The sequence below is a fragment of the Molossus molossus genome, unplaced genomic scaffold, assembly GCF_014108415.1.
Source record: "Molossus molossus isolate mMolMol1 unplaced genomic scaffold, mMolMol1.p scaffold_m16_p_18, whole genome shotgun sequence".
NCBI lineage: Eukaryota > Metazoa > Chordata > Mammalia > Chiroptera > Molossidae > Molossus > Molossus molossus.
The window spans coordinates 19,634,650-19,661,925 of NW_023425353.1; the positions used below are offsets into that span (position 1 = coordinate 19,634,650).

Below are 27,276 nucleotides of genomic sequence, written 5' to 3' on the forward strand. Positions count from 1 at the left end.
CCCTACATGCCACGAAACACAACCCCAGTCCATCAGAAATGCCCGGGGGATGGTGACACCTTGGGCATTCTCTGGGTGTCTGGCCCCTGAGGGTGTGGATAATGGAGAGTTGGTTCTCTGGCCAAGCAACTCTAGAGACTTACAGATGGGGAAACGGAGGCACGGAACACCAAGGAGGCCCCAGGTAGATGTGGATTTCTATTGGACAGAGTCTTTTGGTTTCAGCCTTACTTGGAAGGCAGAACTTGCATGGCCAGGGGAAGGACAAATCCCCCCCTTTCTCCAGCCCTGTCCCCCTACAGGTGCCTGGGGGCAGGGGCAGGGCCAGGGCCAGGGCTGCGTCTGAAACCCTTGCTCTGTCCTGCAGGCAAGCGCTGGAGCGCGGCCTGTGCGTACCTGCACCCGGCCCTGAGCCGCCCCAACCTCACCGCCGAGGCCCGGACCTTCGTGAGCAGGGTGCTGTTTGAAGGCACCCGCGCCGTGGGCGTGGAGTACATCAAGGACGGCCAGAGCCGCAGGGTGAGCCCTCCTCCCGGCCTGGGCGCTCAGGGAGGGAGGGAAGGAGTGGACAGGAGTGCCCACGCTCTTGTCTCCATCAGCGCTGTGAGGAGGGGGCAGCTGGTGGCGGGGCAAAGGGCCTGGTGTGCCCTGGAGTAAGTGCCCCTGTGAGCCTCTGTCTGCCGCCCCACCTCAGAGCTGTCCCCTGGTGCCCTCCACACCTTTTCAGAAGTTGATTGGTTTTACGAAGCAAACTGTGGTCCGACTCCGCATTTCTGCACTGTGCTGTTTTCCACTTAGTGTCAGGACTGTTGTGTGTCCCCCGTGAAGATCTGGTCACTGCCCGCGTTATAAACTGCTCATTCCACAGTCCTGTTTTTAGGACCGTCGTTACTATCAGACCGTGCAGAACAGTTCAGCGCGCACACCATGATTTATCTGTGGTCGCACACCGTAGCCGAACGCGGGGGTAGCTTCCACACAGCAGCCGTCCTCTTCCCCCTTGGGTGCGTCACGCCGAGGCCCTGCTCAGGGTTCTGCCTGCCATTTGGGGAGGGGAGGTGTGACCTGTCGGCCCTCTGCCCCTTCCAGGCTTATGCCAGCGACGAGGTGATTCTGAGCGGAGGGGCCATCAACTCTCCGCAGCTGCTCATGCTCTCGGGGGTCGGCAATGCAGATGACCTCAAGAAACTGGGCATCCCCGTGGTGTGCCACCTTCCAGGTGAGTTCCCTTCCCCACTGCTCCCAGAGGGTGTCTCTGCAAATACAATGGTTTATTGTATTTTATCAGCATGGAGTGGGGAGGGGACAGGATCGGTGCTCCTCAGGACTGTCGCATTTCTCTCATGAGCCTGAAGGTCCCTCATGCCTCACAGGCCTAGAATTTATTTTATAAACTGTCTTTGATGCCTGTCCCTTTTGTCCTCTCTACAACCCAGGCCGTTTTGCACTGAGGCTTCATCATAGGAGGTCTGTGCGGGGCCATGACAGTGACCTGCTCAGCATCCCTTTGAGCTTGGATGAGCTCACACAGGGTCTGCACAGCACGATGGGGCCTTCTTCCCCAGGCCAGGGGTGAGGGTGGGGCTCGGGTCCATCTGGCTGTCAGCCATTCGGTGACAGCTTACTGAGCAGTACCTGCTGCACACATGCGCTCTGCCCTCATGGAGGGTCCTGCTCGGCAGGAAGGCGACTGGATGATTACAGGTGCGTCCCTGGGAGGTGACTTCCAAGTTGTGGCCTGGCAGCTAAGTGGATAGGGGAGACATTTTCCAAACCAGGGGGATGTTGAGAGGTCAGCTGAGCCCCCCTCGGTAGCCCTGTTTACTCCCCACTCCCTCCTATTTCAGGAGTCGGCCAGAACCTGCAAGACCACCTGGAAATATACATCCAGCAGGCATGCACCCGTCCCATCACCCTCCACTCAGCACAGAAGCCCCTGAGGAAGGTCCAGATTGGTCTGGAGTGGCTCTGGAAGTTCACAGGTGGGTGTGCTCACCCATGACCTTGGCGAGCTGGTCTGTGTGCATCCTGAGGTGCTGAGCAAGCGCTCTGGCCCCAGATTGTTGGTGTGAAGCTGAGCTCTGCCATTTACCTCAGCTCTCCCATCTGCAAAATGGGGTGCACAGTTCCTCCTTGCGGATGGGTGGGGATGGCCTTGTGCTGGACCGTAGCATCAGCATCCATGTCTCAGTACTGAGTTGGGCTGGGAAACGGTGCTTTGAAACCCTTGTCATTCACGCGGCATGCGTTCCTTGCACACCTACTGTGCTCTGAGTGCTGGCTGGTGAGAAGTCCCGGGAAGGCAGACGTCCTGGGGCAGTTTACCCTCTCGTGGGGGCAATGGCAAGAACCAGGTAAACATGCTCAATTTTAAGTACTGTGAAAGAAAGACCAGGTTGTTAATTATTTTTGTTAATCATTACCCAAGGGTATTTTTTCCTGTTGATTTTTAGAGAGTGGAGGGGTTGAGGGGGAGAGACACATCGATCGGTTGCCTTCCACATGCACCCCAGCCTGGGCCAGGGATTGAACCTGTGACCCTTTGGTGTGCAGGCTGCTCTAATCCCTGAGCAACACTGGCCAGGTGTTAAGTAATTAAATTGGAGCGCCGTGGCAGGGGATCTGAAAGGCAGGAAGAGCGTGTGCAAAGGCTCCTGGATTAGGCATCTGTTAGTGGGGCCAGGGAGACTGTAGCACGTGGAGGAGGAGGCAGAGGGCTCGATCAGGAGCTTGGCTGTGTGAAGAAGGGCGGGCTGCAGGAGGCACTGAGGGGGGTGACCTGGGCAGCAATGCCAAGTTGATGGAGGAGGCAGGGGCAGCTTGAGTTTCTGCCTTTAGTCTTGCGTAAGGAATGGTCACAAGTGGAGGCTCAAAGGAGTACAGGCTGGACCAGGTAAGGGATGCCCGTGGGACCTCAGCCAAGCAGCAAAGCTGAAGACTCAACAGGTAGCTGAAATTGAAAGCTGTAGTGCTGGGTGAGCCCACCTGCCTTAATTTACCCCTCTCGCAACCCCAGGGGATGGAGCCACGGCCCACCTGGAAACAGGTGGGTTCATCCGGAGCCAGCCTGGGGTCCCCCACCCAGATATCCAGTTCCACTTCCTGCCATCCCAAGTGATCGACCACGGGCGTGCCCCCACCCAGCAGGAGGCTTACCAGGTGAGCAGCGAGTCCCCTCGTCCCCACTGCAGCTGCCCAGTACGTCCGCACAGAAAGGTGAGGCCTGTGCCTGGCTCGGGGCAGATGCTCTGGGTACTGAGCTCTGGAAACGAACCCATGGCACCTACTCTGCCCAGAGTTTGCCAGCTCCTGCAAGTTTTAGGATTCACTGAGGTGGTTTTTAATCACCTGTGGAAGGGGGTGGGGTGGGATGCAGGCAAATGCTAATAATTGACTTGGGATATGGAGTCCCACCCACAGGAACCTGGGAGCTCTCTAAACCGAGTTAGGGGACTGATGGAAGTGACTGCTCCCTCCGGATTCATCTAGGTGCACGTGGGGACCATGCGGGCCACGAGTGTGGGCTGGCTCAAACTGAGGAGTGCCAACCCCCAGGACCACCCTGTGCTGCAACCCAACTACTTGTCAACAGGTAATTCACCAGCCACCTTTGCCTGGGCTTAAGGGTCATTGAACCCCATAAAGACAGTCATTCAGTCACAGTTGTCCCTGAACCTCATTTTCTGACACATGAGTCACTCTCTGTCCTCCCTTCGCCCCGTCATTCCAGGCTGTAAAGTTGCACCTGCTGCTGTGTGTGCCCTGAGGCACCGGGAGGTTCAGGGTCACCTGGCTGTGGACACACACAGCACGTCTCCTGCTATTGCTGTGAGCATCCTTTAAAAGCAAAGTAGATTCCTGGGCCTGCAGCAAACAGGAGCACACCCCTCGGGCAGGTTTTGCCCCGTAAACACTTGTGGGGCCCTCGCAGCCGCACGGGGGCAGAGACATGTATTTGTAGTCCTAATTACAGACACGAAAACTCAGATCCCCAGTTTAAACCTGGGGGCTCGGCTTGGTTGCGGTGTGCCCGCCTGTAGGCAGGTGACAAGCTGCCTGGTGGCTTGGCCCTCCATGTCCTGGCCTGTCTCCCGCCCGGGATCTTCCAGCAAGGCCAGTGTGGTAAGAGGAGGCTCACCTGTTTCTTCCCCTTGACAGAAGCCGACGTTGACGACTTCCGCAGATGCGTGAAGCTGACCAGGGAAATTTTTGCACAGGAAGCCCTGGCGCCGTTCCGGGGGAAAGAGCTCCAGCCAGGAAGCCACGTGCAGTCAGACAAAGAGATAGACGCCTTTGTACGGGCGAAATCGGACAGTGCCTACCACCCCTCGTGCACCTGTAAAATGGGCCAGCCCTCCGATCCCATGGCCGTGGTGGACCCACAGACCAGGGTGATTGGGGTAGAACACCTGAGGGTGGTGGATGCATCCATCATGCCCAGCGTGGTCAGTGGCAACCTGAACGCCCCCACGATCATGATTGCAGAGAAAGCGGCCGACATCATCAGGGGGCGGCCTGCACTCTGGGACAAGGATGTCCCTGTGTACAAACCCAGGACCCTGGCCACCCAGCGTTGAGGCTGTCACTGCCTGAGAAGCCCCTTGACTAGCAGGAGGGCCAGCACAGCCCTTACTCCCTGTCCTGAAATTATCTAGAATGTTAGGAGTCAATGGCAGAGACCTGGATAATTTTTTTTTTTTTTTTTTTTAATCCTCACCCGAGGACACCTTCCCATTTTTTGTTCAGGTAGAGTGGGAGGGAGGGAGAGAGAAACATCGATGTGAAAGGGACACATCGAGTGGCTGCCACCCGCACGACCGACCAGGGCTGGGGACAAACTGCAACTGAGGTACGTGCCCTTAGCGGGAACTGAACCCAGGTCTCTCAGGACCGCAGGTTGACGCTCTAACCGCTGAGCCAAACCGGCCAGGGCGAGACCTGGATAATTTCTTAAGAAGTGATGTCAGTACTAGTCAGTGAATCAGGTTCCTTTCCCCGGGATTTTCCTGTAGGCCCGTTGGGAAGGCCAGCATTCTGGCAGGGGCCCCTCCTCCCTGCCTCCTGGAGGCACAGGGAAGGGGAGGCCAGTTAACTCCTATCACCGTCTTGCCTTCATCCATGGTGCTCTCCAACCCAGGGTGCTGATGCCTTCCTTGTTCCCAGTTGGACTTGAGGAAAGGGGTTCTCTCCCAGGCCTCCTCTCAAGGCAAGCCCCCCAAAGAGCAGGATGCTCTGTGAAGGGGCTGGGAGCACTTCTCCAAGGGGGCACCCTCTACCTCCGGCTGCAAGCTGTGGCCAGGAGTCTTGCCCTCGTCGGGAGTACAGCGGGGACAGGTGGGGGACAGACAGGCCTCTCCTCTTGCTTCCTGGTCTTACTCCCAGAGGGAGGCAGGAGCTGGTGCTCTGAGGGGTCCCAGGCGGCTGTGGCGGTCCCGTGTCCTCCCCAGACACTGGCTCGTTTGCTGCTGTGGCTGTATTGTAAATAAAGTGAAACCACGTCCCTGGACAGCTGGATTCCATCCGGGCCCTTTGCCGCTCTTACTCACATGGCCACACACAGAAACAAGTTTCATGAGAGAAGACTGAGTGTCACGTGTCCAGAACCCACAGAAGGCAGAGTGGGGCTTAGACTGGGCGGGATATTCTGACGCGGTCCCCCCCGGAGCCCGACAGTGAGTGCTGGGGCTGTCGGGGCCACTGCCACGGGGACCCTGCCGCCTCAGGGGGCTGGGGGGGCAGCGAGGGGCATGGGCGGGCTGCCACACAGCCACCCGGCCAGACTCTGTCCGTTAAACCCCTGAGCAAAAGCCTGCAGTACCTAAAAATGAAAGAATGTACTTGACAAAAAGTGGCTGAGAAAGTGTAACAGCCATGTTTGTGCCTAGTGATCAGGCTCTGAGGGGCCCTGACCTTGAAGAAGCCTGTGTCTGGGCTGATGTCTCAGCAGACGGTCTTGCTGATAGTGACGGGACGGGGGCAGCAGCGGGACCAGGACATGGCGCCTGGACCACAGCCTGTCTGCTTCCAGTGCAGGCATCACCTCCATAAATTCAAATAGATTCTCTCCGGCCAAGCCACGTTCCTCCGCCCACAGGGCATTTCATGTCTCCACTGATCAACGTGACGTCACATCTAATACCCAGGTCCGTTTCTCTCACGTGGGGGTGGGGGTGACAACACAACCTCTCCACAGGCCCTGTCCTGAGACCCAGGCAGTCTTCTGACTTTGTCTCCTGTCACCGTCCTGACGACCACGCTCAACTTGTCCCATGTTGGAAGCAAGGGTCCCAGGCCTGCCCTCCAGAGTCCCACTAGAAAAGGAATATCATTTCAGAGAAATAACACTTTCAACAAATGGGAGCACCGCTAGTGTTTTGAGTCGGGGTGGTCTAGGAAAGAGGCTGAAGTGTGCCTGTTGGTAGCTCTATTGCTGACCACTGTTGAGAACGAATTGGCCACCCATAACAATAAAAACCATTGTAGAAAAGCAGACAATTGGCAAAGACACAACCATGGTGTAGCCTATAAAAACATGACAGAGGAGGTTTCTCAAAAAATTAAAAATTGAACTGCCATTTGACTCCACCATCTCACTTCTAGGACTACATCCTAAGAAGCCCGAAACACCAATCAGAAAGAATACATGTACTCCTATGTTCATAGCAGCACTATTTACAATAGCTAAGATCTGGAAACAGCCCAAGTGTCCATCAGTAGATGAATGGATAAAAAAGCTGTGGTACATATACACAATGGAGTACTATGCAGCTGTAAGAAAGAAAGATCTCTTACCCTTTGAGACAGCACAGAGGGACCTGGAGATTATGCTAGGTAAAATAAGCCAGTCTGAGAAAGACAAATATCACATGATCTCACATTTGGAATCTAATGAGCAAAATAAACTCATGAATAAAATAGAACCAGAGGCATAGAAACAGAAAAGACTGACAAATCTCAGAAGGGCGGCGGGGACGGTGGTACGGGAAGAGATGAACCAAAGAACTTATATGCACATATGCATTGCTTATGGACACAGACAATAGGGTGGTGAAGGGCTAGGGTGGGAACTGGGTAGAGGGGGGCACAGGGGGGAAAGGGGGACATCCATAATAATAATAAAGATCAAACAAACAACATGAAATAAACTGCCCTGGTTTCTTTCACCTGTGTGGGGCCAGCGATGACGTGGGCTTGTCCAGCACGTCAAGCCCACACTGTGCACTGAGATGCTTCCGGGGCCTTCACAATCCACCTCCTGGCCTTGGGCGACACTGAAACATCTTGGAAGGGAGCTGGGAAGCTCCCCCTGGCCACGTCTGGCTGGAAATCACAGAGACAGCTGTTAACGAGGTTCTTGCTCATCGATAGTTAAACCAGGGCTCCCCTTTTCATTCTGTGATCTTACAAAAAACACAAATTAAATGTACTATTCCTGGGGGCACAACAAAGCAACCCTTTTTAGAGGGTGGAAGGGGAACCAAAAGGAAAGACATTTAATCATAAAACGTTCCTAAAACAAAGGAAAAAAAAACATGCTCTACAACTTCAAATTTTTCTTACAAAGAAAAATTTAATGTTAGGTGAGAGGTTGAACCAGGCTTAAAGCAGACAGATATCAGGAATGGTGCAGCCTATAAAAATACCAGTTTTTTAAGTACTGACTGGAAAACATCATTGCCTATACCAGAAAAGTCGGTCCTGGTAGGCAGTGTTGAACTGGCAATGTTAACCCACACAGTAAGACCAATACCTAGAAGAGAAACAGTTCGAGGTGATGGTAACAGTGGTTTAGCCCTTGAGGAACAGTGCTCTCTGCAGCTGGTATTAGGTTACTGTAGGCATCAAAGGAGTGACGAGAATAAGAAAAAATCTACACAATGACAGAACTGTCCTCACAGAGTGCCCCGCCCCTTCCAAAGCTCTCACTGGCAAACACCAGCTCTGGGCAAGGAGAGCTCCCAAATACAATAAAATTATTACACAATTTTATTCTGAAGAACATTTTACATTTTAATAAAAAAGAATTTACGTCAGGAAAGAGTCATTGACAAACCTTGAGCTTTTGCCTGGATCTGGAGTAAGAATGTCTTAAGAAGAGGTTTGTAAAGTCTTCATAACAAAGTATTGTTATTTACAAAAAAAAAAAAAAACAAAACAAAAAACCATATTAACAGGTGGTCTATGTCATATTTTAAAATTTTGAACCCAAAATTGCTACCTGTTTTTTTGAATGCAGGGATCCCTGCCTAGGTAACTTGACCAAGTCGGCATAATTCTGTGAACAGAAAAGGAAGCCTTGGTGGGTGTAATGATCCCAAAGTGGGTTTTCCTCAGGAAGTACAATCCGAGTGGGAGTGCATTCTAGTGAAAACGTCAGCCCTCATTCAGTTGCATATAAAAGCCCTCAGAGAGAACACACAGTACAGCAATGTTTTGTGAAAAGGCAACAATACGATTTGTCCAGACCCGGACCTTCTAATTCTGCAGAGGATCACACCCCTTTGCTCCCTCCGTCCTCTTCCCCAGCAAGCCCTACTTATTTCTTAAGACAAGCAGCATCACCATTGCCCAGGGAACGGGAGCAGAGGGCCTTCATTCACCTGCAAACAGGTCCTGCGGGGGCAGGTGAGAAGACCCACCACTATGAATGCCACAGGGTCAGAGTAAGCAGCTCCACCTGGTCCTGTCATGAACTTACAGGAAAGGGGGTTCAAGTCAAACAGAAGACGGCTGCAACCCACACTGGAGCAAAGGGGGCGCTGTCAAATCGCAGAGCTCTTGCCCAGGGGAGAGACCGCAGTCAGCGGTATAACCTCGTGTAAAGACAGATTTACAGTGACCCAAAATATTTTAGAAAAATCTCTGTAGTGTCAAGTTCTACTGAACTTAAAATTTTACGCTCAAAAGATTTTCACAGAATAAATGAGAATTGGCTCTATTTCTCCGACTTCTGTTTAGTCCCGGTAAAAAGACCAATAGCATCTCGATTTCAGTGGGGAACTATAATTGTTAGGACCCATGGATATTGCTGCAGTTCAAATACGGTACAATAATTACAAAATATAGACCATCTCTTTACAAATACAAATTATCGTATATTACAAGTCATGTACAGTAAGTCTATAATTTTTAAACAAACTAGCATATCTAAGTTGACCTGGTTGCGAGTGCATTATTACTCCAGTTTACAGTTGCCCTTAGCCCGACAGTCAGAAAGCGACCATCTGAGTGATGCGCTCTCGTGTAAACTGGTGTCACGGAACAGAAAACCTTGCTTGTAAGGTCCTGCTTCCCTCTCCGATGACAGCTGGTAGGTAGGCCCTGACTTACTGGATTTCAGAGCAGGAGCCAGGAAGCAGTGCATTTGGGAGGGAAGGGTTTAAAAATGGATATGCTGGGCCCAGTGAACGTCTGATATGCTAGACTGACGGCTGAGGTAATGACACAGGTATGGTGATAGTCATCACCTTTAACCTTCCCCACCGTGCCCGTGGGCGGGGGGGCATGGGCGAGCGCCCTGCGTGGGCTCAGAACAAGAGGCAGGCTTGTCCGGCGCCCGTCCTCCGGGAGCGGGCTGGACCTGCTGTTTCTGCAGCTGGGGCTCAGCGTGAGAGCACAGCTGGTCCTACCAGGTTTATGGCTTCCTCGAGGCATGACATCACTTGTACAAACGTCTAACTGAACATGGACTTCACGCTAGTGCCTACACTGTCCTAACTACGAGGCACTTTTCCCTGGCCTTCGGCGCCCCACCTGCGGGCAGAGCCAGTCTGCCCTCCCTGCGGGCTACAGGGTGGTGATGCATATCATTTCATCTGCCAGGTCCTCCTCCTCCCTCCCGGGGTCCGGCTCTTCATCGCTGTAGCCTGGCCCGAAGTCCTGGAGCTCATAGTCCTGTCGGCTGGACACGGGGCCCACGTCCCCATTGGCCCGGGGGTGCACGGTCCCATTAAGCAAGGTGCTGGCTGCACTCTCCATCTCGTCGATGGTTAGGTCACAGGCATCGGCGATTTCATGTTTCGTTGCTGACACAAATTTTGGGTCCCTTGCATACCGTCCTAAGCCTTCGGATATCAGGACCTGCACAGAAAAGAGGGTCAATGCATGCATCACGGGGCTTTGAGGGGAACAAGGACAGAAAAGCCACTTCAAGCACTAACTTCATGACACAGCCAGTCATGTTCGCTAGATCTCATACATGGTAACTACCTGTCAGTGGACATGGCTATGCTCTGGCTTTGAAAGAGCATGAAGCCAACACTATACGAAGCCCAGCGAGAATGAATCCCACTGGGGAAGAACCTCATACTACAAACTGCTCGTGGCTACAGGAACAGCACTCGTGACCCTAAGTACAGCTACACAGGGGACTCAGAGCGGCGCTGGTTCTACACTCATGCTTTGGGTACCGTCCTTGCTTCTAAGACGTGGGCCTGTCGGGATCCGAAGCAAGGCGGCCCGGCCCTGGACCTGCCCGCCCCTGCTCTGGGTGGCGCCTGCGCTGGGTGGCTCTCAGACACCACCCTGCGGCGCCCACCCTTCCTGGGCACACGGGGGAGCCATACTCACTGCCTCCACCAAGCTGTCTGCACTCCTCTGCTTGTCGCTGTTTTTGTTGTGGAAGCTGCTGGGGACAGTCAGGCTGGCTGGTGTGAAAGTCCGATAGGAGATGCCAGGCTCGTCCGTGTACCAGGAGCTGCGATGCAGGGACGGCAGGCTGCCGTTGACCTGGTCCAGGGCCTCTGGCTGCTCCACCTGGATCAGGGGCGTGTAGCAGGGCATCCAGTCCCGGTACGGGGGCGTCGCTGGAGGGGTGGCCCAGGACCGGGCTGAGTGGCTGGGCGAGTACTTCTGGGCTTTACTGGAATCGAGGCCTGCAACGGCCATGATCTGAGGAGAAGAGGAGCGGGGAGACCAGAGGTGCTCAGGGGTCTAGGCCTCCCCAGGACGGCCCAGCATGAGGCACTGCTCTGCAGGGCAGCCTCGGACAGGCCCGTGAGCGCGCACCGAGGACGGCCAGTGAATTGGCAGTAAAACCTGGCTTTCCCGCAGGCGGTATTCTCTTTTCCCCCAAAGTCATCATGCATTTCCTACAACTGCTCCCAAGTAGGCCTTAGCCGCTCATTCACGGACTCGCCTCAGAAGGACGAAGTGTCAGGGAGGACGTACAAGCTGGGGTGTATGCACCAGCCACGCAGCTCACTCTGGGTTAAATACGAAGGGCCTCGGGGCACACTAATGGTGCCCAGCTCACAGGGAAACACGGCTGCTCTCTCCTCCAGTGCAACGTACCCCACGGCCGACCCTGCCTGTCCTGGGCACTGGGTACAGGCCTGGCTTCTCCCACCTCCAGTGGCTTCCCGCAGGTCCACCTCAGCATCCAGCTCTGCACAGGGAGCCTGAGAGCCAGACCTGGGGCCAAAGCAGAAGCCTGCCTGCCCCCGGGAGGCACGCGGACAGGGCCTGGGCCTGGTGGGGGGCAGGCCACAGAGGGAAGGCGTTTTCACACACATGCCCACGGAGACTTGCATGTCTACTCAGTCCTGGCATTTGGTGGCCCAGGACACAAATCAAAGGAGCGTTAAAAATGAAGGCAGAAGAGTCAAAAGCTGGTAAAAAAGATACACAGAAAATCTGAAATGGAGGAGGGGGTCAATTGGGAAAATAGGAGGATATCTGCAATACTTTCAACAATAAAGAAGAAAAACAGACAATCTGGAATGGCAGCTACTGTTCCTGTGCTTCAAATGCTCCAGATACGAACCCTGTCTGGAGAACGGGCTCTGCAAACTTGCAGCCGAGCGCCCCGCTGAAGGCGGTGCTCCCCGAGGCCCCTCCCCGATGCCCCCCACGCCCCCTCCCCACGCCCCTCCCCGACGCCCCTCCCCAGCACACACAGGTGGACAGCAGCTCTGATGTGCCCTTTTCAGAAAGACGTCATCTGTGGCCTTGAGGCAAAGCCCTGTCCCTCACTGTGGACAGGTCCTTCTCCCTGGACCGTACTCCCCTTGCAGGCAGGGTTGGGGGTGTGCCCACCCCTGTGAAACAGGGCCCTGCCCACAGAGAACTCTGCAAACAAAGGAACAAGCCCTCAGAGCAAAGGGAGGGCACTGCTGAGGTTCGGGTCAGTCTACTGGCCACCACTTCCTGCATCGGGAATTGTACCAGGCCCAGTGCTGAGGAGGAACGTGGGGGAGAAGACTGCACCCAGGCCGAGGGCCCAGCTTTTGCAGGTGGCAATGCCGACTTGGCCACTCACCTCCTGTGTGAGCTCGGGCCCTCACCTGCCCTCTCTGATGTTGCTCCTCCATACAGTGGGGTTTGTGAATAGTATCTACTTGCAGGGTTGTTACACAACTGAACCCCAGTGAATGTGAAGGTCCTCTCCGGCTGCCCCTGGTGCTGGCAGCCAACGGGAAGAGGGTGTCCTGAGGGTGGGTCCCCCACAGGGTGCCCATGGAGCCTCGGGGTCGGGGCCAGGGCGCGGCTCACCTGTTGCTGCATCAGGTGCAGGGGCAGGGCGGTGCGGTGGGGGAAGGTGGGGGACGGTGGGGCCTCCTCCTGGCTGCTCTGCCGGCCCAGGCACTCGAAGTTGAAGGAGGACCTCCGGTGGGCTGAGAAGGCAAAGCACACAAGCAGTTGTGAACCGAGTTCTCTGGCTGGGGGGGGGGGGGGACTCGGGACGTTCAGCAGGGGGCCAGGAGCAGCAAGCGATTCGCCCAAGAAAAAGCATCAGGCAGCGCGGGCTCAGATCTTTGGAGGGAGGATGAGGAAGAAGCCAACTGAGGCGTGTTTGTGAAAAGTGTAAGGAGATTTCCCGTAAATGCCTGTTCTCGGGGCAGGAGCCGAAGGCGTCCAGAGGGCAGCTGTTCGGTCGCAGCCGCTGCCCAACGGGTTGTGGGGACAGCCTTTCAGGCAAGGCCATCACCTCCTTCTAGAATCTCCCGGGCACTTGCTGATGCCCCTTCTCACCTTCCAGACAACCTAAGAGTCTCTGGGGCCCGAGGTAGCTCGCAGGTGCTCCTGTGTTTAAAGCTCTGCCTAAAGGGAGTGACCTGCTACCTGCCCTGTCAGCTCAACCAGGTCATGAGAAAAGTTTTGTTGGGAAAGACCCTGCTCTCTCGCACTGAAGACAGAACAAAAAGGAGCCCCTCTAACTTCAACGAACATGGCTGGCCTGTTAACAGCCACTCTGCATAGAGGCTGATACACAGGCTGAGCGACAACAAGAGATCCAGAGCTTGTGGCTTCACAGGGCACCGGGCCTGGGAGGTCCATCTGGTCTGGGGGTCCCCCAGCACAGGCCAGAGGCCTCCCGCAGGAAGGCAGAGACATGTCAGGAGCCCTACTGGTAGTTTGCAAGACAGTGAATGGCCAAGTTGCCTCAATAGCTTCTTTCTTGACCTCTGCCTTCTAAGCTCCCGGCATGCTAAAAACACCACACGCCTAAATCCCTGTACTGGAAACTGGACGCCAGGCCAGGGAGGCCTCACGGGCATCCTGGGCCTGCGAGGCCCTGCTCCAACTGCACGAAGACCCGGCCAGCCACTGCCCGACGGGGAGGAACAAGACAGACCACACTCCTGGGCCGCAGGTCCACTGCGCACTGTGGGGCACGCTGGGGCTCCCGGAGTTGAGCCCATGGCTGCCGTCCTCACCAGACAGCCCACCCTCCCTGCACCACGCAGGGGCTGGATTTAAGTGTTCGCAGGAGGATGGGCCTCCCTCGGCAGCACAGCCTCTAGGACAATCCTAGGGTCAGATGGCAGGGTCCAGGCTCAGGGAAGGAAAACCACGCCTCTCTCTCTCTCTCTCTCTCTCTCTCTCTCTTCCTTTCAGTGCTGACAGTGGGTCCCCACACATCCTTCATCTCGTTAGGTCACAAGCACCTCTGCTGGAGGAAATCCTCCTCCTGAAGCTGAGAACCGTGCTACGGAGGTCCATGCTCTCCCTGCCCAAGGTCTGAGCCTACAGGCAGCAGAGCAAATCAAACATTCGTTTATTTGCCCTTACAGATAGAGGGCAGCTGCCCTTGCCCCCTCAGGCTCCCCACCTCCTGAGGCGGCACCGGGCACGGCGGGTATTAACGCCGCCGCTGCAAGGAGGCCCGAGGAGGGCAGTGGACGCGTCTGCGTGGGCCTCGCCCAGCCCCGCCTCGATGGGCATCATCTAGTATTTATGGAGACCAGAAATGCGCTGCAGGTTTAGGGCTGCAAAATTAAATATTAACCACGGAAATGGGTCTGACTGCCGTCCCCAGCAGGGGTGTGACAGCTGGAGAGAGGGCCCCGGGCCCCACCCGCCACAATCATTACTGCGCATGCACTCGGCAGACTGGGGCGCGGATGTATCTTGGCTATTTGGGGGGAGCTGATTAGAGTCCTGCTCGCAAATATGCTTCATCCCTCAGAAACACCAGAGTGGATACTCTAACCGTCATCCGAATGCCCCATGTCCACAGTCACACTGCCCAGCCAGGAGCTGGCAGGGCCGCGGCCGCCTCGCTTTCTCTGGGAGAACCCTGATCTCTGGCAGCACCAGCTGTGCCACCTGCACAGGAAAACCAGGTGAGGCAGCGCCAGCCCTGCCCTGCCCAGCAGGATGGGATTCCAGGGCCCCAGGCGGGAGCGCCTACCCTCGAGCCCCCCCTAAGGCCAAGCCCGCCCTGTGAGCAGAGGGCCAGGCCAGAGCAAGGATGAGGGGGAGGAGGTCAGAGAAGGACACGAGACACCCTGCTGTGGCCTGAGGACGGACGGCTCTCGGAGGCTGGGCCTTGGGAAAGACCCCACTCAGACCGCTCCCCGAGGGCAGTCCCCCATCCCCGGAGCGGGCCCGACAGCAGCAATGGCGTGCCCTGCCCCTCTCTCAGGGGAGTGGGACCGTGCAGACAGCCCCCGTCAGAGTCTCCACCTGGGCAACCCCGTGGCCGCACTGTCTCAGGGCCCAGCACAGCGCCCAGGTGGTCTGAGCGCTAACGCGGGGGTTCAGGTGAGGAAGGGGAAAGCTGATCGCCTCTCTATCCGGGGCTGGGCCTGAGGACAGGGCAGCACCACACTCCCCACCCCGGGCTGGGGAGGGGCTGTTCTCTGGGGGGTTTCACCCCAAACAAAAAATCTAGCCTCACATGTTGGGGTGGGAGGTAGTAGGCGTCTTCTGGGAGATCTCTGGGAATTGTAGCAAATGGGCGAGTCATCGTCCTCCCAGAAGCCTTGGGGGTGACGGTAGCCTCGGGGCCGCCGGAAGTCCACGCTGCTGCCGGGGTCTCGGCCGTAGTAGCTGTAGTTCAGCCTGGAGGCCCGAAGGCCGAGAGAGACAGGAAGAGGCATGTGAGCTCCCAGGTAACAAGTCCTTTCCAGGGGCTCAGACGCTCCCACCGCCCCAGCCCTCGCCCCACCGCCGGGGCGCAGTAGGACTAGCTTCACCAGATCCCAGGGGTCGGCAAGGGCTGCTGCAGCGAGGCTCAGGACACAGGCCTGTGATGAAGGGGGTGGTTCCCCCATGCCAGGGCAGCTCAGACCCTGGACAGATGTGGATGGCAGATCTCCTGCAGGCGTGACCACCACCCGCCCACTTCCTCCTGGAGGGCCACCCTTGCGTGCCTGCCCTACGCACGCGCTGTGCTAGGAACCAGGGACTCGAAGATGCGTGACGCATGGCCCCTGCCCTCCAGGGCTCAGCAAATACCACATGCACGGAGATGGGAAAGGTCAGCACCAGGAGAGGGGCCCAGGGTGGGGTCTGTGAATTTGGGGGGATGGCCATTTCCATGTCAACCAGGGAATGAGAAGCACAGCCCTAGGGCAGGTCCTTAAAGGGAGGGTGGAGTCGGGCCAGCAGAGCTGGGAAAGGGTGTCCAAGCGTGGACGTGGTGTGTGCAATGGTACGAAGGACAGCCAGGATCCACCTGGTCAGAACCAGTGGTTCTGGAAGGCAGGCTGAGGGGCGCTGGCGGGACCGGGTGGAGGGCAGGGGATGAGGTCTGGCTGTGCTGGCCTGGACTACGAGGCCAGCTGTTACTAAGAGCTCAGACACCAGAAGGGACCTCCCAGCACTACCGTGTCCCCGTCAATGGGCCGCCTGGTCATGGTGAGAGGAAATTTACTGAGAAGGGGATGGTAGGTGGCCTTTGTCCCCATGCTGCCCACTATGTGTCCTAGAGCAAAGTGTCCCCTTTAGCCTCATGCATTCTTTCTTGAGGACAGAAGGCTGGAGAGGCAGCTCTGCTGAGGGACCCCTTGATGAGAGTGGGGAACAGGTTCGTTGAGGCCCCACCCCCGCTGTGGGCTGGCACAGCTGCTCACAGACAGAGCCCCAGCTCAGCGCCAAGGAATTAAAACAGATCTCTCCGAGAGCAAGGGACTGTGGGCACGAGCGAGCCCTCCATGAGGCAGGCCCGGCTCTTGTTTCTGGACCTTCACTAACAGGCCTCACAGGCCCGTGGTGGAAATGAGTCGACAGTCAGAAGAACGGTCTCCACTCTGGCCCTCTCGCTCCTGCTCGGACTTCTCCTCTGGTTACTTTCCAGGGCAGTCCCGAGCGAGGGGCAGCTGGCCCGTGGCTTCAGGAACAGGCAGAGCACAAGGGACAGGCAACTGCCAGGCCTCCGATGCCAGCCGAGCGCAGAGCCCTCACCTGCTGGAGGCTGGCGAGCTGTCCTCCTCGCCACTGAAGTACTCCGGCTCCCCCGAGCAGCGGGCGTCCCTGAAGTAGCCGTGCACCTCCGGGTCTTCCCGGCAAATAGTTGGGAAATGCTCATCTCCCGAGTCGGACCTGCAGTCGGGGGAACGGACGTCAGCACCTGGGCGGGCAGCAGACACTTCCTGCAGCCGTGCCTCTGCACGCGGCCAGCATCCTGCCCCATGTGCACCTGCCAACGGTGTGTGAGTGTGTGTGCGTGAGAGTGTGTGTGTGTGAGCATGTGTGTGTGCGCGAGTGTGTGCTTGCACATGTGTGCATTGTGTGCGTGTGAGTGTGCATGCATGTGAGTGTGAGCGTGTGAATGTGCGTGTGTGCATGTGTGAGAGTGTGTGCATGCTCGCGCAATTGTGTGTGTGCACACACAAGGAGGGGTTTCTCTCTCAGTACCTTGCTAGATGCTGGGGCCAGACCACTATGCCCAGGGGCCTTGGAGCCATAGGAGTAGATACCATTTAGGAAACAGCAAGAAAACGGACCTGGAGACCTGAAGTGATTGGCAGGCCCAGGAAAAGACTCTGGGCTCCCAGGCCATCTGCTCTGATCCCTGCTCCTTCCTACCTGGAAGGAGCCAGGAAGAGAGAGACTCCCTTACCACCAACTTCCCACTGCATCCAACCCAGACAGGGTGACAGGAGGTGTGGAAACAGTGTCCCAGAGGAGACTCTCGTGCATGCTGCCTGCCAAGTTTCCAAGACTGCCCCTGCCCCTGCCTGTCGGAGTGCCCCCCTGAAGCCTGGCTGTCTGGCCTGGGTCCTCAGGAGAACCACCAAGCACCGTGACACCACTCTGTCCAGAGAGGACTGCACTCCCTCCAGGTTCTTTATTCTCTCCCTGACCTGTGGCGCCAGACTTCACTCAACAGAATTAAATCAGCAGACCCACCACCACCAAAACCACCATCCTGCCCACCACTGCCCCTGGTTCAGCAAACGTGGAATACATTGAGGGTCGCTTGGGAGGCAAAGGAGAGGGCCTGGCCCTGGTCTCCAGGAGACTGCGGCCATGCTCTCTCCAAAGCCCCACGAGAGGCCTGACCCCAGAAGGCAGCAGCCATTGCCCAGTGTCACAGGCCCGGGCACCGGGCACAGCAGGCTCTCCCTGTGCTGTCCCGTGGTCTGCAGGGGCTAGTCCACGAGCACGTGGCACGTGAATATTAGCCCTTGGGTGGTCCCGTCTATGCAGAAAGAATCCACTACCCCTTGCTCCTGAGTCCACGGCCCTGAGCTATAATATTGCAGTTGGCTCAGAGGAACTTCTCATCTCTCAGCATTCAGAAAGGCCATTGGTCACACTTACAACACACAGTATGGAACACATTGACACAGGCAGTGAGCACGTACCTAATGTAAGCTTCATAATAGCGGGTTCTATCCAGGAAAGGCATAACAAGGGAGGGAGGGAGAAGATAAAAGTTACATATTTCCAAAGAAATTTAAAATGCAGCTACCAGGCTCCTACCTAGAGCGGGGCTGGCAAACTCCGGGTCGCAGGACAAACACAGGCTGCCACCTGTCTCTGTATGGCCCACGAGCTATGCGTGGTTTTGACAGTTTTTAAAGGATTGAAAATCATCAAAGAAAGAAAAATACTGCATCACCTGTGACTATATGAAGCTCACATTTCAGTGTCCAAAAATCAAGTTTTATTGCGACACAGCCGTACCCGTGCGCTGAACATACTGTCTGCGACTGCAATGGACTGGATGGTGCTCAGAGCCGAACGGTCTACCATCTAGCCCTTCACGGAAAAGGTTTGCCAGCCCCTGTCCCAGCGTCTGCTGGCACAGATGGGGAGGGTGGAGTCTGCACCTGCTGCCCTTAGAAGGACTATCTCATTCAGCAGGATACAGGAAGGCCGACGGCCCTTTGCCCTTCAGGGTCATCACGGAGAGGCCATGACCTCGAGGCACTCACAGGTTCAATCGCAAATGTCTACTGGGAATCTCCTGCAGGTGCCCAAGCATGGGGGTGAGGGGCAGATACAACACTGCCAAGTGCCAACAAATTTGAAAGGTTACCTTTTAATACTGGACCTTCTTTGAGGCTCATGGTCATGCTTGTGGGAGGAATGATGCCCATTTTCAGACACATGCTCAAGGTTCCCAATGCTGGGCCGCTTTCCAGGGGCAGCTTTGGACATATTGGCATTATTGAGATTGGCATTGGTTGAGCTGGGAACTTGCTTTCCTATGGAATTATGGTTATGATGGCTATGACACACCGGATTTCCTGCTGGAGGAAACAGCGGTTTCTCAGTATCGCTTGCAGATGGAACTGAAGGCCTTTGGACATGCAGGGGACGGTGGGTGGTATTGGTCTGCTGAAGGGAATCTCTCCTATCACTATTAACATGATTGACATGGTTTCCAAGCAGGGCACCATTTCTCTGCAAAATAATGGGAGACAACACCAGGTAATTTAACAAGTATTTGATGCAGGCTAGCTATGTCAGGTCATTTTTTTTTTCTACCCGAAAAACAAATTCTAGGTAAGCTCCAGAGGATCCCTGGAAAATGATCTGAGGGCCTCAGGGATCAGGGTGAGTGTGTCTGCGTGGCAGCTGGTCCCCCTGAAACGAGGAAGGTTACCGATTCCTGAGCAAGGGGGCAGCTCTTGGTGGTCACTTGAGTATGCTCTTCCAGTTGCTCCGAGTTGAGATGACTTATACCCAGAAGGCTGCTTGGCAGCCCCAGTGGCTGAGGTTGGGTGGGAGGCACGACCCCTGGGCCAGGGGAGAAGGGAGCAGCACGGGCGGGGAGCTGCAGGAGCACCCAGGATGCTCGTCCACATCGACAGCAGCGGTGGCCGAGCTCCCGGAAGCTGCCAGTGTGGGGCAGAGGAACAAGTTTGGGGAGGGCCGGTGAATGGATGGGGAGGGTCTGCTGGGGGAGGGCTTGGTCTGAGAGCCCCCTACGCTCTGGGGCTGGCTGGCATTTTCCAGGCTCTTTTGTGGCTCATTAACTGCCCAAACTGGAGCCCTGCCCCACTATTTCCAAGCAGCCAGTGTGTAGCTGTGCGTGGAATAATTACTTTGAATACATCTTCTTCTTCTCCTTTCGCTTCCTCGGGCTCATCCTCCTGCAGGTCACATGATATAGCCCGCCGGATCTCCGGCCCGATGTCGTGCAGCGTCCTCAGCCCCGCCTAGGCCAATGGAAACAGCAACACAGATTAGACAGCACGGGGGCCCTGGGCCCGGCAGGCCTGGCTTCGCTCCTGCCTGATTCAGCTGAGAGGGGAAGGGCTCCCCCAAGGGCAGCTGGGAAACTGAGCACTGTTGGAATATAACTGAAGGAGTCCCTGCAGCCTCTGCTTTTTAGATGTGGTCGGGGTTCAAGGTGGTCCTAGCCTGGGATGCTGGAGGCCCAACCTAGGAAACTCCTTTCCAAATACGCCCATTTGCAGGGAACAGTGCCTGGTTACTAGTACTTGGTCTGTCAGGGCCAAGAGCCCACGCCCGTGTCGAAATGACAGTCAACAGCAGGGTGTCCTGGGGAGTGCTGTCGCCCAGACCCAGCAGGGCAGGGAGCCCAGCCTGGTGTTCTACAGGGAGGGGGCACGGACTCACTGGCTGTTCCAGGACGAGGACGCCTAGGGGCAAGTGCCAGAGGGCAAGCAGACCAAGCAGCCATCGGGGCCCCTGGGGCCCCTGGTTCTGCTACAAAGGCATGGAAACAAGGGAGTGACACAACACACCGCAACCGCAGCACTCAGAACGTGACGGACGGACCCACATGCACACAGACCTGGGCCGCTGTGCAGTGCCAGCCTCGGCGGCCATCTCTGGGGCCCTGGCCTGCAGCCCGTGCTCAGGCTGACAACTTGCCAACAGCTGAGTCATCCTCTCAAAGCCACAGCACACGGGCATGGCTCACCAGCCTCTGGACGCCGTGCAGACCCATCGGCTGACACCCAGGCCCCTCACAGACACTCCGCCTCTCCCTGATGCCCTCACCGCTGGCCTTCCTTATGATGGGTGCTGGTGGCATTGGGACAGGGCCTGGCAGAAGCCTTTCCATCACTGCCAACTTCTTTAGGGAAACATTCAGGATGCTTATAGACCACGTATGTGAAAGGTACAGTCACTGGCTCTGAGAAAATTATGTTTTGACCATCACTTTGAAGAAAAATAGCATGCTAACTCAAAGACTCATAGGGACAGGGAAGCTCGTGTGTCCTTTTCCACAAAAAGACTTACATCTGAAAGAGGCATTTCCTCCCTTCCCCAGGTCTAAGGCCACCTGTGTGCACCTGGTGACACCCCCCCCATTTGCTGCCAGCCTACAGACTAAGCAGCCATAGAGGCTGTGCGGGTCTCCCCCTGTAGCTAACACGCCAGTGTCAGGGCATCTGCAGAGAAGGATGGGACCAAGTGTGGGTTGTCAGGAGAGGAGATCACTTCCTGTCTTTTCTCCAGGCCCCCAGCAGTGGATGGGCATAGAACATAGACAAAGTGTGACGATCACACGGGAGACACGTCGAGCAGTGGCCACGGCAGGGAAGGGATGGTGGGCAGATCCAGCAGGGCTGGGCCCCCTGCTGTGGGAAATGCTCAGACTGGTCTTTGTAGACGCCGATGGTGGCGACGTTAATTTAGAACGTAAAGTTGAACGGACGCTTCCCAACAGGCTCTTTCAAAAATGGCCTCCTCCATAATAGCACCCGGCCTAGGAGAGGAGCCTGGGAAGGTGGCACCCCGCTGGGTCTGCTCTGAACCAGGCTTTGAATAGAGGATCGGCAGGTCTTTCCGTTTCATGGACTGGGGCGGGGGGGGGGGGGGGGGGGCGGCACCCAGAGCCCAAGCTTTCAGTTTCCTAGCCAGGCATGCTGTGGGGAGAGACACACATGTCCCAGAGCCAAACTCAGAATAGTTCATGGTGTATCAGTGAGGCTGCCACTCCCTCTCCTGCCCTCTGGTCACAGGTACAAGATGCACATACACACACACATGCATGCACACATGTCCACACATGCACACGAACACACACACACACACACTTCCCCTCTCTCAGGATCCCCAGGTCCAGCATGTCTGAGCCCAGGGAATCATCTGGCTTGGAGGGGGACCCACTTGCCATTCCCACGGAAACATCGAGAAGGCGAGTCTCATGTCAAGTGGCGAAAGCGCGTACACAGCAGAGTTGCAGGCACGTGCAGAAAGGCCGAGCCCAGCAGTATTCAACAGCCTATGGTTCATTCATTCAGCATTTTCTAGGGCACAATTATCAAGGGAAGATAAGTTATCCAGGGTTCAAGGCTGATTCTGGATCCCGGGGGAGAAAGGGCTGCTGCAGATTTGAGGTTCCCAAATAAGAAGAGAGCAGGTGAGACACTTGCTGTCCCCACAAAATAAACATAGGTGACAACACACTGAGTCAACACCCCCTGTTACATGACGTATATTAATCCACATTACAAGGCAGCATGGGCCAGGAACACTGAGTTTAAGTATAACACATATCCTGTTCACTGCCATACAACTGATTGCACTAGGTCTGATTAAAAGAAATAGAAAACTATTTATTTGGATAATTTTTAACATCATCCTCTGTTGATGGGTTGACATTTCACTGAAACACACATAGAACATAATTGCATAATAACAACAGAAACTGTCTCCAGCACGCTGTCAATGATACACCAGAGTCGGAGAGTGCAGCGGGCAGACACAGGACAGAGCGCTCGTTTGCGACATAAATCATGGAGAAAGTTGAGAGGTGGCCCCAGAGGCCATTTCCAAAGACAAATAATGACAACATGTTTATTAAAGAGACACTGAAGGAGGGGAGAAAGCGTCGCTCTTCCCACACAGGGAAGCAAGGCTTAGAAGTCACGATTACATTTTGCTTGCTCCACGCAGGAAGAAACACACCGTCTACGAGTCGGGGACTGACTTCTTCCGTGTGGGATCTGGGGAAGGACAGGTGGGTGGGATGCACAGGGGGTGGGTGTCTGAAACTTGAGTGGAAACGAAGCTTAAACACAGCACCCTGAATGTATTACATATCACAAAACATGATGGTGAAATTTTCCAGCACACATCGAGCTAAAAGGTAGCTGAGACTGCTCCACAAATGCCGCAGGCACAAGTTCCGATCCCCCCAAATGCAGAAAACTACCTTACAGCCTTGGGAAAAAAGTCATTTTTCACAACTTAAAAAAAAACAACACATTTTTTTTCTTGAAATAAACACTTCACAATCAGTAAAATTGTGTATTCTTTCATGTTCCATATCTGTGTCTACCGCTATCAGCAAAATACTATTTTAATTTGAAATGTGGTCATAGCACTTACACCAACACAGTTAAAGCCATATAAAGTCATTCCATTAACATCACAGAATCATGTTGTTGAATAAACACAGAATTGCTATAAAATATAAACATTGATTTAAGATGTCCAATCATAGAAAGTATTAAACAGAATCAAGCCTAGTTTCTGGTTGATTTTTAAATGCTAGATGTTATCACAAATATTTTTTTAAAAAAAGAAATGGCGCTTTGCCTGTAGACTGCTGCTTTTAGACACCGTTTAATTGGAATTTTATAGATATTTACTCTACTAAATGATGAAGTCACCAAAAAAATCCAAACTATAAAAATCCCTCTAAATATTTCTGAAGCAACCACATAAAATTATGCTATTTTAACATCACAAATGAACATTCATTTACCTTCCTTCCTTTTGCCCAGTGGTAGGGTGAAGTTTCTCCCACCTGGGTGCATTTGTGAGCCTCTCGCTGCCTGTCTCCCTAAACTAGCTCCATCAGACACACCCGTCACCTCAGAGCCCGCACGCCCCATCCCCTTCTGAACCTACACTGTAACAGTGCAGATAAGAGATGCACGCCTCCAGTCGGGGCCGGGCCAGGCCATTCATCTTCAGAAGTGAGTGCCAGGCTTGCAGACTCCAGCCCAAGAGCCCTGGCCTAGCAGAGCCTGTTCTCCATCACCGGCTTCCCCGGCCAGGACGGCCCTGCTCAGGCCAGTTCTGGTTAACCCTCCAGTGGGCGTCAGCCCCTGCCCAACCCGCTGGACAGTGTCAGACTAGCTCCCTGAGAGGAAAGAACTGCCGGTTCAATTCTCATGGAATAAACCTGCTCATCTACAAGCTGTCCCCGCCTCCTCCGCAAACACACATGCACACACTCATCAGAGGGCCCACCCCTCTTTGTGTCATCCTTTCCCTCAACGGAAAGTGTGACAGTGTGGCCTTTGTGTCCGTCGTGAACAGTCTGAGTTATATAAATGGTCAGAGTCATAAGCATGACTCCATGAGTCATCCACGGTGATTCCAACCCTCACTGGACAGTCAGCTGTGACGTTACCCTATAAATTACCCTGCTACATCCTGGGAAGGTGGGTGGGCCAGGTTATTCCCCTCCGGTTACATGACCTGCCCCACAGAGCAAAGGCTCAGCTAGGTTTCCATGACACCATGCTGGCCCCACTGTGACCACCACCAAGACAAAGGCGTTGGGTCAACGGCAGAGTGCTGGGGTCAAGTCTCAAACGCTCACCCAGGCCCATTTCCCTACGTGACTATGGCTGCCCCTCGATCCAGGTTAACCTCCTTTAACTAACTTAGAAAGCTGGTGTCACGCTCAGCACACATCCGTCTCAGCTGTGTGGCTCTGAGCAGCTGAGATCTTGAAGAAGACTATCTATCCTGCACTAATTCAGACCATCACCCCCCAGACCAGCACAATCAGCGAGTCGTGGCAGTGGGGTAGAACCCTCAGCGGGAACGGAGCTAGACACTGGGGCTACAGGCAGCGCCGTGTCCAGGTGAGTGGGCTGGGATTGGGGAGGGCAGAAGGGCTCAACTGACGGACACTGGTATACACAAGAGGCTGTTTAACCAGGAAGATCATAAAAGGCTCCAGTACCCTCTTCCTTGAGGGGGTTTGGGATCATTTCCCCACAGCAGCAGTTCTCAAAGTGTGCTCCAGGGACCCTGGGGCTCCCCAAGACGCTTTCTGGAGTCCTTGAGGTCACTACAATCTGCATAGTAAACTAGGACGTCCTCTGCCTTGCACACGCTTTCTCATGAGAGCCCAGGGGCGCTCCTCCAAAGCTGCGTGACCTGTGATGGCGTCATCACTCTGGCTTCTTTGTGCTTGCATAGTCCGTTTTAAAAATTTCTCTCTTTTCCTTTCTAAAGCAGTGAATGTTGATACACAAGATCCTTGTTAATTTTTAGGAGCATAAAAGGGCCCTGAGACCAGAGTTTGAGAATTTCTGATCACCTGCCCTTAGACAGGTAATACCAACTTTGTCTCTGGTGACAGACCTTCGCCCCATCTGGGATTCCTGTTACTTCACTGACCCTTGTCCACTTTGGGAAGAAATGTCCTCTCTGGGCTTCTGTGAGCTAGCCTTGGACACATCGTCACAGATGCCCTCACTGTGCCTTAGAATGACATGCTCTCCCATAACCCCGTGAGCCCCCTCACGCCTACCGTGCCAAGCAGAACCCATTTGCACAGGTGCCCACCCAACCTTGGAACTGTAAGCAAGTGGCAGCAAGCTCCTTCCCAGGGATAACTGAATCGTGACACATTTGGGCTAATGAGGGGTACTCGGTGGGTATTATTCAATAACATGCTGCAATAATTAAGACCTTTTGCTCCTACATAATATAACTTGCCGTCACTCCTTTTCAGTAACTTTATCTTCTTAAAGACTTCTGAAAATAATTACTATTCTCAGAGGGGGGATATCTGCTTTTCTGAAAGAGTATAGAATCCAGACCCCAAAGACCCTGTGGATTTCATTTTGAACTGGGTCACACCGTAGTGTAGGCTATTTACTCTTACATCTGCTCCCCATGGTGGGTGCTGGCCTGGGCTGTGTCTTCCATCCAGGAGCTTGAGAGTTTAGCACCGTGGTTTGTGTGTTGGGTACCAAGTTTGCTGAGTGAGTCAATGAAGATTCTAGGATAATAAACTTGAGTGTCTCCTGCAACAGTCCTACAGGTAAAGCTGTTCTCTTCCGCCAGGATTTTAGGAGAACAGACTGAGGTATCTGCAGTCTGACTGCAAACCCAGTTTCCGGGAAGCCTGTTTCCCTTCGGAGCTGAGGCCAGCGGCGTGGTCTCTGGCTCTCCCCAGCTGGCCTCCTGCCGCCGCAGCCAACAGCCAGGCCCGCACGGGGAAAGACTCCCGTTGCGTTTGAACCATTCCCTAAGCCCACCTAGAAAGTCACCGTTTTGCAGTTTTTAACTATTTGGGAGGACTGTGGAGAAAGGCATGTGGAAACACCAGCCAGGTGAATTGCTTGGGCTTTCTGCTGAGGTTTTGGCATATGGAGACTTAGACCTAGAAGACAGCTGGTCTCACTGGCCCTTTGAGACAGGGGCAACAGAGAGGGGTGAGGGCATACTGTCTGGCCTTAGTGTTTAATAAACTTGACATAAGGGTGGGTCAGAGACGAACGGGGGTCATTTGTCGGGTGAACTGGCTCCTCGTCCATGCCCACAGGCTGACCAGCTTCCTTTCCAGGGATGACACGCCACATTCTCAGTAACTGGCTCATCCCAGGCACTACCCCAGCAGAACAGAAATGGGACGTCAGACCAGAGCAGGGTCCCGAAGGCCCCGCTAAGCCAGGCATTCGTTCTTTAGTTGCTGGATCACAGAAGGGCCTGCAGAGGGGCTGGGATGATGGCAGGGGGTGGGGAGACTCAAGATGCTGGGGACCATAGATATCAATCAGCAGGGACAGACCCAGCATCCTCACAAAGGGTCCAGCCACACCGGAGTTTTTCAGCTAGCTTTCACCGTATCACCAACCATGGTGATGTACGAAGTCAAACCTGGTCTCGAGCCCCATGCTCTCAGCTGTGAGAATCCATAAAACCCCTCTGAGGTCCGAGCCTCACTTTGGCCTGCACATGCGGGAGCAGAATGTGCGGCTGAGCTCACTTCCACAGTGAAGCTGGGGGGTCCACTTAAGGCCAGGTAGATCAGACCACTTGATATCATGAGTCACTGGGGCCAAAGGGCAAAGGTCACAGCACACAAAATGCTGGGAGGGAGCCCGTCAGTCCTGCCTGGCTCGGCCTGCAGGATTTCCGCTTCTACTGTGATACGCCCCGCTCTGCCTGGTGTTGGATGAGCACAGCCAGGAACAGGGCTCTCCCCTCTCCACCTCTCCTCCACGCCCTGGGGGTGCACGGCAGCTGCCTAGTCTGCAGAGATCAGGGCAGCGAATGGGCCAGAGGACCCTTCTTTTCTCTATTCACTTCAGAAACATCAAGTTTTTGCACTAAGGTTACTTTTGAATATTGACTTTAAAACTCAAATTGGCTCCTTTGGCTCAGCATGGTCATACGGACTCCTCAACCAGCACTTGCACTGGCTGAGGATCTCAGAGGGGAGGCCCTCACGAAGCAATTTCTTGGACAAAACTCTCTTGTTCAAAGATGTGAAAACCCAGTCTGTAGAGTTGCCTCTGTTTACATCTTTACGCATTTCCAGATATCTTAAAAAGGAGAGAATTCACCTTCTCAATGGATCACTACAGTACAGAAAAGAGATCAAAGGAAAGCAAATTTCTTAAAGTTTGGTAGTAAACA

General features: G+C 54.8%; 2 protein-coding genes across 4 annotated transcripts in view; one reads left to right on the forward strand and one right to left on the reverse strand.

Annotated features, from left to right (window-relative positions):
- The window catches only part of CHDH (choline dehydrogenase), a 36,968-nt gene extending 32,303 nt beyond the window's left edge, over positions 1-4,665 (forward strand). For all 3 annotated transcript variants that reach the window (XM_036266607.1, XM_036266609.1, XM_036266608.1), the window contains exons 3-8: positions 368-519; positions 1,090-1,219; positions 1,848-1,982; positions 3,017-3,159; positions 3,490-3,592; positions 4,159-4,665. In XM_036266607.1, coding sequence (XP_036122500.1) covers positions 368-519; positions 1,090-1,219; positions 1,848-1,982; positions 3,017-3,159; positions 3,490-3,592; positions 4,159-4,577 — 1,082 coding nt within the window. In that variant the 3' untranslated portion in view covers positions 4,578-4,665. The remainder of the gene's footprint in view (positions 1-367; positions 520-1,089; positions 1,220-1,847; positions 1,983-3,016; positions 3,160-3,489; positions 3,593-4,158) is intronic.
- Positions 4,666-9,786: 5,121 nt separating this feature from the next.
- The window catches only part of CACNA1D (calcium voltage-gated channel subunit alpha1 D), a 146,018-nt gene continuing 128,528 nt past the window's right edge, over positions 9,787-27,276 (reverse strand). The window contains exons 36-43 of the mRNA XM_036266141.1: positions 19,728-19,841; positions 18,716-19,083; positions 18,039-18,065; positions 16,633-16,770; positions 15,125-15,288; positions 12,493-12,614; positions 10,570-10,890; positions 9,787-10,080 (exon numbers count right to left, since the gene is read on the reverse strand). Coding sequence (XP_036122034.1) covers positions 9,787-10,080; positions 10,570-10,890; positions 12,493-12,614; positions 15,125-15,288; positions 16,633-16,770; positions 18,039-18,065; positions 18,716-19,083; positions 19,728-19,841 — 1,548 coding nt within the window. The remainder of the gene's footprint in view (positions 10,081-10,569; positions 10,891-12,492; positions 12,615-15,124; positions 15,289-16,632; positions 16,771-18,038; positions 18,066-18,715; positions 19,084-19,727; positions 19,842-27,276) is intronic.